This window comes from Scyliorhinus canicula, chromosome 12 (assembly GCF_902713615.1).
Source record: "Scyliorhinus canicula chromosome 12, sScyCan1.1, whole genome shotgun sequence".
Taxonomy (NCBI): Eukaryota; Metazoa; Chordata; class Chondrichthyes; order Carcharhiniformes; family Scyliorhinidae; genus Scyliorhinus; species Scyliorhinus canicula.
This window is the reverse complement of record NC_052157.1, coordinates 69,862,176-69,878,418: the sequence shown is the minus strand read 5'-3', so window position 1 is coordinate 69,878,418 and position 16,243 is coordinate 69,862,176. Positions and strand designations below refer to the sequence as shown.

Sequence of the window (16,243 nt, the reverse complement as noted above, 5' to 3'; positions counted from 1 at the left end):
GACTTAACCGAGGACTCTGACTACCCGCAACTAGGAGCGATCACGCTCGATCAATCGCGGCCGAAACACCTGCATAACTCGATGATGCAGGTGCGAATCAATGGCCACGACACTCCCTGCCTATTCGACTACGGGAGCACGGAAAGCTTTATCCATTCAGACATGGTAAGACGCAGCTCCCTGCGCATCCACCCCGCCTCCCAAACTATCGCCCTCGCCTCTGGGTCCCATTCGGTCTAAATCACGGGGTATTGTGTCACTGACCTCGCAATTCAAGGTGCTGAATACACCTGTTTTAAACTTCACATCTTTCCTCAACTCTGCGCCCCCCCCTGCTGCTGTCTGGACTTTCAGTGCAGCCACCGGAGCCTGACACTGAAGTTCGGCGGACCCCTGCTCCCACTCACGGTATGCAGCCTGGCAACACTCAAAGTTGCGCCACCCCCCTCTTCGCGAACCTCACTCCCGACTGTAAGCCCGTCGCCACCAGGAGTTGCCGGTACAGTACCCAAGACATGACTTTTATCAAGTCAGAGGTTCAGCGGCTACTAAAAGAGGGGGTCATAGAGGCCAGCAACAGCCCTTGGAGGGGTCAAGTATTGGTAGTCCACTCCGGGGAAAAGCAACGAATGGTAGTGGATAATAGCCAGACCATAAACCACTTTACGCAACTCGATGCTTACCCACTCCCGGGCATAGCAGAAATGGTGACTCACATCGCCCAGTATCGGGTATTCTCCACGGTCGACCTAAAATCGGCCTATCATCAACTCCCTATCCGCCCAGAGGACTGCCCCTACACTGCGTTTGAAGCAGCCGGTCGGCGGTTTCACTTCCTCAGGGTCCCTTTTGGTGTTACAAACGGAGTCTCCGTTTTCCAGAGGGCGATGGATCAAATGGTGGACCAGTACGGCTTATGGGCTACCTTCCTGTACTTGGACAACGTCACCATCTGCAGCCATGACCAGCAGGACCACGACGCAAACCTGAGGAAGTTCCTCCAGACTGCCCGGGCCCTCAACCTCACGTACAACAAAGAGAAATGCGTGTTCCACACAACCCGTCTAGCCATCCTCGGCTACGTCGTGGAAAACGGGGTCCTAGGCCCGGACCCCGACCGCATGCGTCCCCTTAAGGAACTCCCCCTCCCCCGTAGCCTCAAGGCACTCAAACAGTGCTTGGGGCTTTTCTCCTATTACGCCCAGTGGGTCCCCAGATATACGGACAAAGCCTGGCCACTCATTAAGACTACGGCTTTTCCCCTGACGGCTGAGGCCCAGTCGGCTTTCAACCGTATCAAGGCCGGCATCATCAAGGCCGCCATGCACGCGGTGGATGAAGCCATTCCCTTCCAAGTAGAAAGTGACGCATCAGACGTCGCCCTGGCTGCTACCCTCAACCAGGCAGGCAGACCAGTAGCGTTCTTCTCCTGAACCCTCAACGCCTCGGAAATTCGGCACTCTGCAGTCGAGAAGGAGGCACAAGCCATAGTGCAGGCCGTGCAGCACTGGATGCACTACCTAGCTGGTAGGAGGTTCACCCTCATCACCGACCAACGGTCGGTTGCCTTTATTTTCGATAACGCACAACGGGGCAAAATAAAGAATGACAACATTCTAAAGTGGACGATAGAGCTCTCCACCTACATGTACGATATTTAATATCGCCCGGGGAAGCTCAACGAGCCCTCAGATGCCCTGTCCCGCGGCACGTGCGCCAACGCGCACAAAGACCACCTGAGAGCCATTCACGATGTCCTCTGCCACCCAGGGGTCACCCGGCTTGCCCACTTCATCCAAGTCCCGCAACCTTCCCTACTTCACAGAGGAGGTCAAGGCCACGACTAAGACATGCCAGATCTGTGCGGAATGCAAACCGCAATTCTATCGACCAGACATAGCCCGCCTGATAAAGGCCTCTGGTCCCTTTGAGCGACTAAGTGTGGACTTCAAAGGGCCCCTCCCGTCCACCAACCTCAACATCTATTTCCTCACCGTGATCGATGAGTTCTCCCGTTTCCCTTTTGCTGTCCCGTCCGATATGACCTCGGCCTCCGTGATCAAGGCACTGCACAGCATCTTCACACTGTTTGGTTTCCCCGCTTATATCCACAGCGACCGGGGTACATTGTTCATGAGCTATGAGCTGTGTCGATATCTGCTCAGCAAGGGCATCGCCTCGAGCAGAACGACGAGCTATAACCCGCGGGGAAACGGGCAAGTGGAGGGGAGAATGCGACAGTTTGGAAGGCTGTCCTCCTAGCCCTACGGTCAAGGAGTCTCCCTATCGGCCGCTGGCAGGAGGTCCTACCCAATGCCCTACATTCCATTAGGTCGCTCCTCTGTACGGCCACAAACGAGACCCCTCACAATCATTTGTTTGTCTTCCCCAGGAAGTCCACCTCTGAGGTCTCGCTTCCACGTTGGCTGACGACTCCGGGACCAGTTCTACTCCGGAGGCACCTGAGGAGCCATAAATCCGATCCCGTAGTCGAGGGTCCAACTGCTACACGCAAACCCTCAATACGCCTACTTCGAGCACCCCGACGGCAGGCAGGACACCGTCTCCCTGCGAGACCTGGCACCCACTGGCTCTCCCACCGACCCCGCTGGCTCGCCCACCGACCCCGACGCTATCCCCACTGACCCCCCCCCCTCCTACCAACGCTCCCCTCCCCGCACCGACAGCGCCCCCCCCATAGCGCCCCCTGCCCCCCAGCCGTCGCCGGCACCGATCACCCTAGTCCCGGATACCCCCCCCCCCCCCTCCCAGGCGGGCAAAGGCTCAGTCAACCGTGTTCCCGGATATACCACCATCAATACCGACCGTATCCATGGCACGAACACCGGAGCAGAGAAAGTCAGCACGGACGGTCAAACCACCCGCAAGACTGAACTTGTAACTCCATTTCACCCCCGATGGATTATGTGTTTTTTTAAAACAGGGGGTGAATGTGATGAATGTTATCAGTAACTGACATAATGGTACCTTACCTTTAATGCATTGGCCCTTTAAGACCGAGCTTGGAACCCTGGGGGACTCCGCCTCCGCCCCCAGGAAACGGTATATAAGATAAGGCTCACTCAGGCCACATGTGATGAGCACACTTCTCGGCTGCTGTACAGTTCTCAGATGATTAAAACTTTTGAATCATCTATCTTCTCTCCTGTGTCGTGATTGAGGGTATCTCAGGGGCCCAAAGGGCATGCAGTCGGGGAAAACCCTGGGGCCGGATGGATACCCAGTAGAGTTTTACAAGAAATTCTCGAGATAGTGGGATTGGTCCTGACTAGGGTTTTTAATGAGGCAAGGGACAGAAGCGCCCTGCCGCCGCCCATGTCGCAAGCCACCATCTCGCTGATATTGAAGCGGGACAAGGACACGGAATCCTGCGGGCCATACAGGCCAATCTCCCTGATCAGCGTAGATGCCAAGTTACTGGCAAAGGTCTTGCCGATTAGAATTGAGGACTGCGTACCGAAGGTGATTGGGGGCGATCAGATAGGGTTTGTGAAAGGCAGGCAGCTGACAGCTAACTTGAGAAGATTGCTTAATGTGATCATGATGCCCCCGACAGGCAAGGAGGTGGAGGTAGTGGTGGCAATGGACGCTGAGAAGGCCTCCGACCGGGTGGAGTGGGGCTATTTGTGGGAGGTGCTTGGACGGTTTGGGTTTGGGGAGGGACTGGTTAATTGGGTCAGATCATTGTACCAGGCCCCAAAAGCTAGTGTTAGGACGAATAGGGTAATGTCAGACTACATCGCGGGACCAGACAGGGATGCCCACTCTCCCCATTGCTGTTCGCGCTGGCCATAGAGCCGTAGCATTGAGAGCTGCAAAGGCGTGGAAGGGAATGACCAGGGTGGGGGTGAAACATAGGGTCTCTCTCTATGCGGACGACCTGCTCCTGTACGTGTCGGACCTACAGGCCGGGATGGAAATTATACTGGAAACATTGAGGAAGTTCGGCCGGTTTTCAGGGTACAAATTAAATATGGCCAAGAGTGAGATGTTTGTGGTTCAGGCAAGGGGCCAGGAGAATAGACTGAAGGAGCTGCCATTTAGGCTGGCTGAGGAAAGTTTCCGGTACTTGGGGATACAGGTGGCACGAGACTGGGCAGGTTGTACAAGTTAAATCTGACCAGAATAGTGGAACAAATGAAGAGGGAGTTTCGGAGATGGGGTGCACTCCCGCTGTCACTGGCGGGGAGGGTGCAGATTGTAAAGATGACAATCCTCCCTAGATTCCTGTTCATCTTCCAGTGTCTCCCATTCTTTATCCCACGGTCCTTCTTTACAGTTATCTGTAACTGTTTACAATGCCGAAAAATACCTCAATAAAATTGTTTGTTCAAAAAAAAGGAGCAATGGTGAGATCCTTTTTTAGGAGATTGTCATTGCCTGGCATGAATGTGGCATGAATGTAACTTGCCACTTGTCAGCCCAAGCCTGGATATTGTCCAGGTCTTGCTGCATTTGGACACAGACTATCCTGAACCTCCCACGCCATTCCAATGAAATTCCATGTTTCTTTCTTTCCTCAGTCCCACTTTCCTTTCCTTTGTACTTGTCAAAGCCTGTTACATCTCTAACATTTTCCAGTTCTGATGCAGATTAATTGGGCTGAAACCTTATTAATTCTGTTTATCGCCCCCCCCCAGACGTTGTTTGGCCTACCTACTCAGTAATTCCAGCTATTTACATACATGGTTTTTCCCTCCTGTATCAGAAAAACCTCTTCACTGTCCGAGGCTGACCTTTCGGAAGCTCAGAGCCTATCTGCTCATGGTTTTGGGGAAGGGACCGGGGAGTCAGATGAACTATCGACCTCCTTGTCCCTTCCTAAAACCATGAGCGCTCACTTCCACATCCAGTGCATCTTAGCCCACAGCTCGTCCACGTATGTTATCAACAGACCTAACTATTCCAAAGCTCCCCAGTTCAGACTAACATTCCGACCCTCATCTCATCCGAGTCCCTGCTGCCTCCGATTCAGCTGGCATCAATTGCCATTCATTAGTCACCCAGGGAATGGCGTCAGGGTCAGTACAGAGAGAGCGCTGCACTGTCAGAAAGACAATACTGAGGGAGTGCTGCACTGTCAGAGGGGCTGTACTGAGGGAGCGCTGCACTGTCAGAGGGCCAGTACTGAGGGAGTGCAGCACTGTCAGAGGGTCAGTACTGAGGGAGTGCTACACTGTTAAAGGGTCAGTACTGATGGAGACCTGCACTGTCAGAGGGTCAGTACTGACGGAGACCTGCACTGTCGGAGGGTCAGTACTGAGGGAGTGCTGCACTGTCAGAGGGTCAGCACTGAGGGAGTGCTGCACTGTCAGAGGGCCACTACTGATGGAGTGCTGCACTGTCAGAGGGTCAGTACTGACGGAGACCTGCACTGTCGGAGGGTCAGTACTGAGGGAGTGCTGCACTGTCAGAGGGTCAGCACTGAGGGAGTGCTGCACTGTCAGAGGGCCACTACTGATGGAGTGCTGCACTGTCAGAGGGCCACTACTGAGGGAGTGCTGCACTGTCAGAGGGGCAGTGCTGAGGGAGAGCTGCACTGTCAGAGGATCAGTGCTGAGGGAGAGCTGCACTGTCAGAGGGTCAATACTGAGGGAGTGCTGCACTACCAGAGGGTCAGTACTGAGGGAGCGCTTGCCGCACTGTCAGAGAGGCAGTACTGAGGGAGTGCTGCACCGTCAGAGGGTCAGTACAGAGAGAGTGCTGCACTGTCAGAGAGACAGTTCTGAGGGAGGACTGCACTGTCAAGAGGGTCAGTACAGAGGGGGCTCTGCACTGTCAGAGGGTCAGAACTAAAGGAGCAATGCACTGTCAGAGGGTCAGTACTGGGGGAGTGCTGCACTGTCAGAGTGTCAGTACTGAGGGAGTGCTGCACAGCCAGAGAGTAAGTGCTGAGGGAGTGCTGCACTGTCAGAGGGTCAGTACTGAGGGAGTGCTGCACTGTCAGAGGGGCAGTACTGAGGGAGTGCTGCACTGTCAGAGTGGGCAGAGATGTCACAGGCTCCATTGAAAATGAAGGTGGGCAGCACGGTGGCACAGTGGTTAGCACTGCTGTCTTACAGCACCAAGGTCCCAGGTTGGATCCCAACACCGGGTCACTGTCCGTGTGGAGTTTGCACATTCTCCCCGTGTTTGCGTGAGTTTCACCCACACAACCCAAAGATGTGGAGGGTAGGTGGATTGGCCACGCTAATTTTCCCCTTAATTGGAAAAATTAATTGGGCACTTTAAATTTATTTTAAAAAAGAAAATGAAGAAGGCAAGTTCTCATTGGTGTTCTTGAGGTCAATATTTATCCCTCAGGCATCATCACTGAAACAGATCATCTGGATGACTATCGCATTGCTGTTTGTGAGAGCTGATTGTGTGCAAAATGGCTGCCACAATTCCTACATTGCAGAATAATCTCAACATCCCGAAGTCTCTACAGGTTTGTTGTCTTGAACTCCCAGAGCACACCTTACCTCAGCTGTCCAGCGGGGGAGCTGTTGGTATGCAAACCAGTCAGTTCAGTGTCGATTGCTAGATATAAACCACACACATCCAGTTAGATAACATCAGATAAACATCTCTTTTGTAAGGTTTCAACAAACCCAACAGCTTTCATCAGAGAAAGTCAGCACATAATCAAATGATGAAAAGCTGGACATTCAAAGACTGATTTCACATTATATCCTGGTCATTAAACTGTTGAGCAGTGAGATATCCCACATCCCATTGTGCAATGCTGCTGCCACCTCAGAATGATGTAGCACGAGGAAACACTGCACTGTCAGAGGGTCAGTACTGAGGGAGTGCTGCACTGTCAGAGAGTCAGTACTGAGGGAGTGCTGCACTGTCAGAGGGTCAGTACTGATGGAGACCTGCACTGTCAGAGGGTCAGTACTGATGGAGACATGCACTGTCAGAGGGTCAGTACTGAGGGAGCGCTGCACTGTCAGAGGGTCAGTACTGAGGGAGCGCTGCACTGTCAGAGGGTCAGTACTGAGGGAGACCTGCACTGTCAGAGGGTCAGTACTGAGGGAGTGCTGCACTGTCAGAGGGTCAGTACAGAGGGAGACCTGCACATCATTGGGTCAGTACGGAGGGAGCGCTGCACTGTCAGAGGGTCAGTACGGAGGGAGCGCTGCACTGTCAGAGGGTCAGTACTGAGGGAGCAATGCACTGTCAGAGGGTCAGTACGGAGGGAGTGCTGCCCTGTCAGAGGGTCAGTACTGAGGGAGTGCTGCACTGTCAGAGGGTCAGTACGGAGCGAGTGCTGCGCTGTCAGAGGATCAGTACGGAGGGAGTGCTGCGCTGTCAGAGGGTCAGTACGGAGGGAGTGCTGCACTGTCAGAGGGTCAGTACGGAGGGTGTGCTGCAGTGTCAGAGGGTCAGAACTAAAGGAGCGCTACACTGTCAGAGCTCCTTACTTGCACCACCTGAGGGGAAAGAAACCCAACTTGATTTCCAAGTGGCAGCTCAGCATTCTCGACTCCCAATCAGAATCGGGACTTCTAAAGCTGTGTCGCTTTCTCTCCACACTTGTGATCTGGGAATAAAATAAGGCTTTATTGAATAACTTGCTCAGATGCCTGTAACCCCTGCCATTTCTGGCTGGACAGTGCCTGTTACACAAGTTTAAAGCTGGATATACTGCATCCTAACAGAGAGATAGCCTTTCGTTCTGCGCAACATTGAACGCAAATTTGTAAATCCTGTCGGTTTAACCAGAAGCAGCTGTGAACTCACAGAACAGGCAACCGAGAGAACAACAATTGTGTTTGAAATTGTTGCAGACAAGCTTCGTGCTTAATTGAAAACAGCCAACATCTCGCTGGGGAATTAATTATCTTCTCTCCCCGAATTATTTGCAGAGTCCTCACCTACAAAGTCACACTTTGCGATCTCCTCCTTGATTTGAGGATATAACAGTTGGAAATTTGCTGCTGTCACCTCGCACATATTCACCCCACTTCCCAATTCTCCCTCTTTCTGTTTCAGCCTCTGGCTCTCCACGTGCTCCTTCCGCCGCGCCTTTTTGACGTCACTGCCCGCCCTGAATGGATACACGCCCGGAATAGCCAACTCGGTCGCCCGGCCCCGCCCACTTTCCCCAAACATTGTCTAAAGGGCGGGACTTAGCCCAGAGTCGGCTGCAGGCAGATTTAAAAGGGCGTTTGTGTGTTTCCACAGGGAGGAGGGGCAAGACCCACATCCAGGTGTGGTAAATAGGGGGCATCCTAGACAGCGCCACCTCTATGCAAAGAGACATTCAATCATGATAGGCTTCGCATTGTTTCTGTTCATTCATGGCAAGTGGCCATCACTGGATCGGCCAGCATTTATGGACCATCCCCAATTTATCTTGAGAAGGTGATGGTGAGCTGCCTTCTTGAACCACCGGAGTCTATGTGGTGTAGTTACATCCACTGTGCTAATAGGGACGGAGTTCCACAAATTTGATCCAGCAGCAGTGAAGGATACATTTCCAGGTCAGGTTGGTGAGTTGTGATATAATGGGAAAGATAAGAAATCCAATAATTGGTATGTGTTCTGGTCGTTGTATGTTTAAAGGAGAAAGAAGTTACTTTTAAAATGGAAACTGGAAAATACAGTTTGTCAAAATGGATGGAATTAGGTCTTTGATATGCTGATTAGATTAGCACCACTGTGAACAAAGGTTTACCAAAGGCAAATTGGTAACACTGAGTGATGGTGTGTCAAAAGTTAAAGCAGAGATTGTAAAAGTTAAAAAGCAAAGATGGGGTTGAATTTCACATCCACATTTAAAAAGGTGAGCTCATGTAACAGATAATTAAGAGGGACTTTGGAGAAGGTTAGTTCAGATAAGGGAAGATCAAAAGGAAAAACAGTGTACCAGAAGCAAGTTCACCTAATGTCAGAGAGCTGTTTAACATCAGCTGTGCTCGTAAAAGTGAGTGGCTGGAGGGGTACCACGTGTCTGCTGGCCTTGTCCTTCTGCATGGTAGTGTTTGGAAGGTGCTGTGCTGCATAATATTTACAACCTTGCTGGCCCAGAAGGAAAATCAGTAAAACTTAGGAAATTAATGGTACTGGTTTGCACTGGTCTTATAAAGCTTGAAATGGAACTCCAATTTGAAACAGAACTAGTAATTTCCCAAGTTTTACTTGCTTAGGGGCTGGTTTAGCTCACTGAGCTAAATCGCTGGCTTTTCAAGCAGGCCAGCAGCACTGTTTGATTCCCATATCAGCTTCCCCGGACAGGCGCTGGAATGTGGCGACTAGGAGCTTTTCACAGTAACTTAATTGAAGCCTACTTGTGACAATACGTGATTTTCATTTTCATTTTTTTTTCTTTTGGGTGCTTTGATGCCTCCACTTTATCATTCACCCACTCTTCCTCATCTCACCATCAGCATCTCCGATTCTTTTCTCCCTTCTGTGTTTATCCAGCTTCTTCTTAAATGTTTGTGCAGTATTCACCTCAACCACTCCCTGTGGTAGTGAGTTCCACTCTCTGGGTGAGGACATTTCTCCTGAATTCCCTATTGGTTTCATGAATGACTATCTTATTTTATGACCTCCCAAGTTCTGATCTTGCTCATAAATGGAAACACCTTCCCTAGGTTTATCCTACCAAACCCCTTCATAGTCTCGGACTTCCTCAGCCTTCTCTTTTCTACAGAAAACAGCCCTAGCTAGTTCAGCCTTCCGTGATAGTTGCAGTTTCTGAATTCTGGCATCTTTCTTTCCTGATTGACACAACCTCAACATCCCAGTGGCTGATTCCTCCACCATCCTTCCTTTATTCATATATTTGTAATCATCATAATAATCTTTACTGTCACAAGTAGGCTGGCATGACCACTGCAATGAAGCTACTGTGAAAAGCCCTGAGTCGTCACATTCCGGCACCTTTTGTGAGGGAGGATCCAGACTGCCCAAATCATTTAACAGCACATCACCTAGTAGTGTCTTAGTCCCAACCACCGTCAGCTGCTTCAACAATGACCTTCCATCATAAGGTCAGAAGTGGGAATATTTGCGGGGAATATGTGCGGATGACTGCACAATATTCAGCACCATCCGTGGCTCCTCAGATAATGAAGCATTCCCATGTCCAAATGCAGCAAGACCTGGACAATATCCAGGCTTGGGCTGACAAGTGGCAAGTTACGTTTGTGCCACACAGGTGCCTGGCAATGATAATTTCCTACAAGAGAGAATCTAACTATCGCTTCTTGACATTCAATGGTATTACCATTATTGAATCCCCACAATCAGCATCCTGTGGGGGACCATTGATGAGAAACTGAACTGGACTAGCCTTATTGATACTGTGGCTACCAGGGCAGGTCAAAGGCTAAGAATCTTAACTCGCCTCCCTTACCCCACAAAGCCAGTACAGCATTAGGGTGGCATTGTGGCCCAGTAGTTAGTATTGGTGCCTACGGTGTACCATGTCATGCAGGAGGTGGGTGTAGCACGTCATGCAGGAGGTGGATGAGGCCTCGGTGGGGGAGCTGAAGAGTAAATGGGAAGAGGAGCCGGGTGAGGAGATTGAGGAGCGGACGTGGGCGGATGCCCTGGAAAGAGTGAATTCCTCCTCTTCGTGTGCGAGGCTTAGCCTCATATGGGGGGGAGGGGGGAAGGAGGGGAGGAGGGGGGGGAAGAAGGGGGGGTAAGGGGGGGTGAGGGGGGTAAGGGAGGGGCAGGGAGGTAAGGTAGGGAGAGGTGGGATAAGGGAGGGAGAGGACGGCGGGGTGGGGGGGTTTGTTGCGGGGAAAGGGAGAAATGTGTATATGTGTTTATTGAATATGCCGGGTGCTTATCTATTTTTTCTTTTTGTAGTTACTGGGGGGGGGGGGGGGGGGGGGGGGGGGGGTGTGTTTGGTTTTGGGGGTTATTGTGTTTTTTCTTTTTGTTGTTGTTACTGCAGTTTTCTTGTTGTTATTTTATGTTTTTGAAAATCTTAATAGAAATTATTTTTTTTTAAAAAGCATTGCTGCCTACGGCGCTGAGGTCCTGGTTCGATCCTGGCCGTGGGTGGCCATGTGGAGTTTGCCCATTCTCCCCTTGTCTGCGTGGGTTTCACCCCTATAACCCAAAGATGTGCAGGGTAGGTGGATTGGTCACACTAAATTTGCCCCTTAATTGGAGAAAGTTAATTGCGTACTCTAAATTTATATTTTAAAAAGCCTGTCCACCATCTACGAGGCACAAGTCCACTTGGACCACCTGATGATGAAGTATGGATGCAATTGAACTGTATCACCGTGTCCCATTTGGATACCGACCAGATGGACGGCAACCCACTCGAGATGGAGTTGGACATGGGTCTGCAGTTTCTGTCATCGAGAAACAGACGTTCAAGAGGATTAGGACTGGAGTACAATGGCTGAGTTTATGGGACACCACGCCAAGGTGAGCTGCCTACATAGGGGAAACCCTAGCCATAGCAGGCACGATGATGACCCTAGTGGCTTACGGGCAGAAATCTGTTGGATTGCTATTGATTATAGTGAAGGCTGTGGACCGGGTCTGCCAGGCTGTGACTGGCTACAACGCTTTTGTTTGGACCGACGACAGGACTTTACAAATCATTGGGAATGTACCTTGAAGTTTTTCAGGAAGGCCTGGGTGAAACTAAGGAGCTGTGGCTAAAATACATGTGGACCCTGAGGTCCAGCCTCAACAAGTCAATAAAGTCTCAATAAAAAAACACTTTGCGTCTTGTTTCGCTTCACAAACAGGATTAGACCCTATGAACACCTCTCACTATCACTATATTCTTTTCCATCAGTCATGGGAAACCTGCCGCCCAGGGCCCACACGCTGCCCATCAGTGTTCTGAGTGCAATCCGCAAGACATTTTGTTGACCATTCAGCAGGCGATGGATAACATGCTCCAGATGATGAAGAGCAGTTTTGAGTCACTGAAGCGGGACAACGTGGACCCACTTCAGAAGGCAGTGGATCAGCTGAATCAGAGACTGGATGCCCAGGATGTAAAAGTTAAGGAGCTGGGAGAGGCGGTGGAGGAGCAGGCGGATGCGCATACGATTGCTGCGCTAGAAATCGACGGGCTGAAGGAGTGGCAAAGAAGACTGCTGGACAGAGTGGAGGAGTTGGAGAATAGAGCCAGCAGGAACAATCTGAGGATCATCGGCCTCCCGGAGGCGGCTGAGGGAGCTGATGCCGCAGCGTTTGTGGCAGACCTGTTGATGCAGCTGATGGGGACTGAAGCCTTTCCGTGACTGCTGGAGCTGGAGGGGGCATACAGAGTGCAGGCGAGGCAGGGGCGTCCGGAGGGCCCCCCCCCCCCCCCCCCCCCCCCCAGTCCGTCCATCCGACGGTGATCAGGTTCCACAGGTTCGTGGACAAGGAGCGGGTGCTGCGGTGGGAGAAGAGTGCCAGGAGACGTGGAACAATAGTGTTCTCTGCATTTACCAGGACCTAAGCCAGGAGGTGGCTTGGTGGCGAGCAGCCTTTAAACAAGTCAAGAAGGTGCTGTTCAAGAAGGACGTGAAGTTTGGTCTGCTGTTCCCGGCCCGTCTTTGGGTCACGCATCAGGGTCAACACCACTCCGAGCCTGAAGAAGCGATGGACTTTGCGAGGGATCAGGGGCCGGTCCCGAAAAGAGGTTCCACGGGCGCGAATTAGGACCCGAGAACTATCGTATGAAGGGACGCCGAATGTGCCTGGGCCGCTGTTCAACGGTTTGCTGGGTTAAAGGGGCCAAGTGGAACATTTGGGACTCTTCCCTTTGTTTTTGGTTACTGGTTTTTTCTTTGGGTTTTTTTTTTGTTCTCCTTCCTCTTTTTTTCTGTTTTTTCCTTTTCGGCGGATTTTTACTTTTTGTGGGGCTCGTTGAGGGCACTGGAGCCGGTATGGTAACTAAGGGTGGCCGGTCAGCGAGGGGGGTTAAGGATGTGGGTTGGGGGGTTTTGTGTTTTACTGATGTTCATGCCTTCCTGTGCCAGTGAGTTTGCTCCAGCGGGTTGGAGAGGGGGATGGACCGCCGGGGAGTGGGGATGAGGACGGGGAAACAATGGGAATGAGACGGGGGCGCCGGAGTGAGGAGTCAACGGGCTAGCAGATTGGCTAGTCGAGGGAGTCAGGTGGGGGGGGAAGAATACAGACAATGGGTGGCAGGGGTGGGGTTACTGGGGGGGGGGGGGGTTGTTCTGCTGACGTGGGAGGGATTTGAAGGAGGTAGAGGGTGGAGGCAGCCAAGAGGTGGGTTACGAATGGTGCGACACGGGGGCTGGCCCGAGAAAGGCTATGGCTGACCGGCGTGGTGGGGGGGGGGGGTGGGTTGTGCCCCCCAACCAGGCTGATCACCTGGAATGTCAGGGGACTGAATGGGCCGGTTAAGAGGGCGCGGGTGTTCGCGCATTTGTGGGCTCTGAGGGCGGACGTAATTATGTTGCAGGAGACACATCTGAAAGTATCTGACCAGACTAGGCTAAGGAAGGGCTGGATTAGCCAGGTCTTCCACTCGGATGTGGACTTGAAGTCCAGGGGGGTGGCAATCATGATCAACAAGCGGGTGCAATTTGAGGCGGAGGGTATCGCCGCAGACCGGGGGGGGGCAGATACCTGTTGGTAAGGGGCAGACTGGAGGGGAGAAGAGTGGTGCTGGTGAATATATATGCCCCGAACTGGGACGACGTGGACTTTATTAAACGAGTGCTGGGGAAGATCCCGGACCTGGACTCTCGTAGGCTAATAATGGGGGGGGGACTTTAACATGGTCCTTGACCCGGCGCTGGATCGGTCGTGTCCCAGAACGGGTAGACTCCCAGCAATGGCAAGGGAGCTGAAAGGGTTTATGGAGCAAATGGGGGCAGTGGACCTCTGGAGAGCCAGACAGCCGACGGTGTGAATTGCGCTTTCACGTATCTGATCGTCAGTCCAGAAGTAAAACACTCGAACACGTCAGTAACGAATATTCGTTTATTTACGGCCGGGACAAATCTCTAAGCAGTCGGGTAACTACCTTCGAGAAGTGCCAAAATCCCAGAATAAGGACTGTATTTTTATACATTTTACAGCTTAGGGGTGGTCCCCTTAAATTCCTAGATACACCTATGATTTGGCAAGGATCCAGAACATGTACATATATGGAATTATTCTTTGAGGTCGGGAGGTTATTTTTGACATAATCATTAGCACAAGTCACTATTAATATTAATACAAAGGTTTTTGTATCCCATGGCCATCTGGCTTATCTCATTCCAAAGCCCATTCCTCTTACATCTCAATGTTTATTTGTTTCAACTGGTCAAACGAGCTTAAGTGCGTTATCTCTGCAATAAAGTAAGCTTTCCATTCTTTGACTTTTTGACCTCTCTGCTTTCACAGATGCGGGTCAGAACATTAAATAGTACCAAAGCCACACTCCCTTTATTTCATCCCTTGACCTGTTGACATCTCTTTCACAGAGCTTTTCAGAACTGTTATATTAACCCTATCAGTGAAGTTCCAAATGAAATCCACTTCTACATTGGGAAGGGGCTACTCGTTTTACTCGCACGTCCATAAAGTATATTCTTGGATAGACTTCTTTGTCCTAAGCAGGGACTGTATAGGGGAGGTAAAGAACATGGAATATTCGGCAATCACTATCTCGGACCATGCCCCGCACTGGGTAGACCTGCAGGTCGGAGGGGCGAATCACCAACGCCCACAATGGAGGCTAGACGTGGGACTGTTGTCGGAGGAGGGGATCTGTGAGAGGCTTCGGAGGTGTATCCAAAACTACTTGCAGGTGAATGATACGGGGGAGGTCTCGGCGGCGACCCTGTGGGAGGCGCTAAAGGCAGTAGTGCGGGGAGAGTTGATCTCAATTGGGGCACACCAGGCCAAGGCGGACAGGGCAGAGATGGACAGATTGGTTAGGGAAATGGGTCGGATAGACGAGGAAGACGAGGAGTCCCCGGGGGAGGGTTTACTCCGGGAGAGGCAGGGACTACAGGCGGAACTGGGGGTGCTATCCACGAGTAGGGCCGTGGAACAGCTTAGGAAGGCGAGGGGTGTGGTGTACGAGCATGGGGAAAAGGCTAGCAGATTGTTAGCGCAGCAACTCGGGAAGAGGGAGGCGGCCAGGGAAATAAGTAGAGTGATGGATGGGGTGGGGGTGCAGAATGGAGGACCCGGCAGAATTGAATAGGGTATTCCGGGACTTCTATAGCAAGCTGTACACTTCGGAGACCCTGGAAGAACCGGAGGAGATGAAAAGGTTTCTGGACGGGTTAACATTCCCAACAGTCGGTGGGGGGCGAGTGGATGAGCTGGGGGCCCCGATTTAGAGTGGAGGAGGTATTGGGGGGCCTAAAGGCCATCCAGTCGGGGAAAGCCCCAGCGCCGGATGGATACCCAGTAGAGTTTTATAAGAAGTTCTCTGAGTTAGTGGGTCCGGTCTTGGCGAGGGTGTTTAATGAGGCAAGGGACAGAGGGACCCTGCCGCTGCCGATGTCGCAGGCCACCATATCACTGATATTAAAGCGGGGTATGGACCCGGAAGCGTGCGGGTCCTACAGGCCAATCTCCCTGATCAATGTAGATGCCAAGCTCCTGGCAAAGGCACTAGCGATTAGAATTGAGGACTGCATACCGGAGGTGATTGGGGTTGACCAAACTGGGTTCGTGAAAGGCAGGCAGCTGTCGGCCAACTTGAGATGATTACTCAATGTGATAATGATGCCCCCGACGGGCAAGGAGGTGGATGGAGGTAGTGGTGGCGATGGATGCCGAGATGGCCTTCGACCGGTTGGAGTGCGGCTATCTGTGGGAGGTGCTCGGACGGTTCGGGTTCGGGGAGGGACTGGTAAATTGGATCAAGCTATTATATCAGGCCCCAAAGGCCAGCGTCAGGACAAACCGAGAAGTGTCAGAGTATTTTAGACTATACCGCGGGACCAGACAGGGCTGCCCACTCTCCCCGCTGCTGTTTGCGCTGGCCATAGAGCTGCTGGCGATTGCGCTGAGAGCCGCAAAGGGATGGTTAGGGGCGGGGTGGAACACAGGGTCTTTCTTTATGCGGGCGACCTGCTCCTGTACGTGTCGGACCCATTGGCTGGGATGGGAAGTATACTGGAAACATTGAGGAAGTTCGGCCAGTTCTCAGGGTACAAATTAAATATGGCCAAGAATAAAATGTTTGTGGTGCAGGCAAGGGGCCAGGAGAACAGATTGAGAGGGCTACCATTTAGGCTGGTTGAGGAAAATTTTCGGTACTTGGGGATCCAGGTGG

General features: G+C 51.9%; 1 protein-coding gene across 1 annotated transcript in view; it reads right to left on the bottom strand.

Annotated features, from left to right (window-relative positions):
- LOC119974275 (poly(A)-specific ribonuclease PNLDC1-like) overlaps positions 1-8,124 on the bottom strand; it is a 48,365-nt gene extending 40,241 nt beyond the window's left edge. Inside the window, exons 1-2 of the mRNA XM_038813047.1 lie at positions 7,887-8,124; positions 6,486-6,543 (exon numbers count right to left, since the gene is read on the bottom strand). Of these exons, the coding sequence (XP_038668975.1) occupies positions 6,486-6,543; positions 7,887-8,124 (296 nt within the window). The remainder of the gene's footprint in view (positions 1-6,485; positions 6,544-7,886) is intronic.
- Between the last annotated feature and the right edge of the window lie 8,119 nt (positions 8,125-16,243).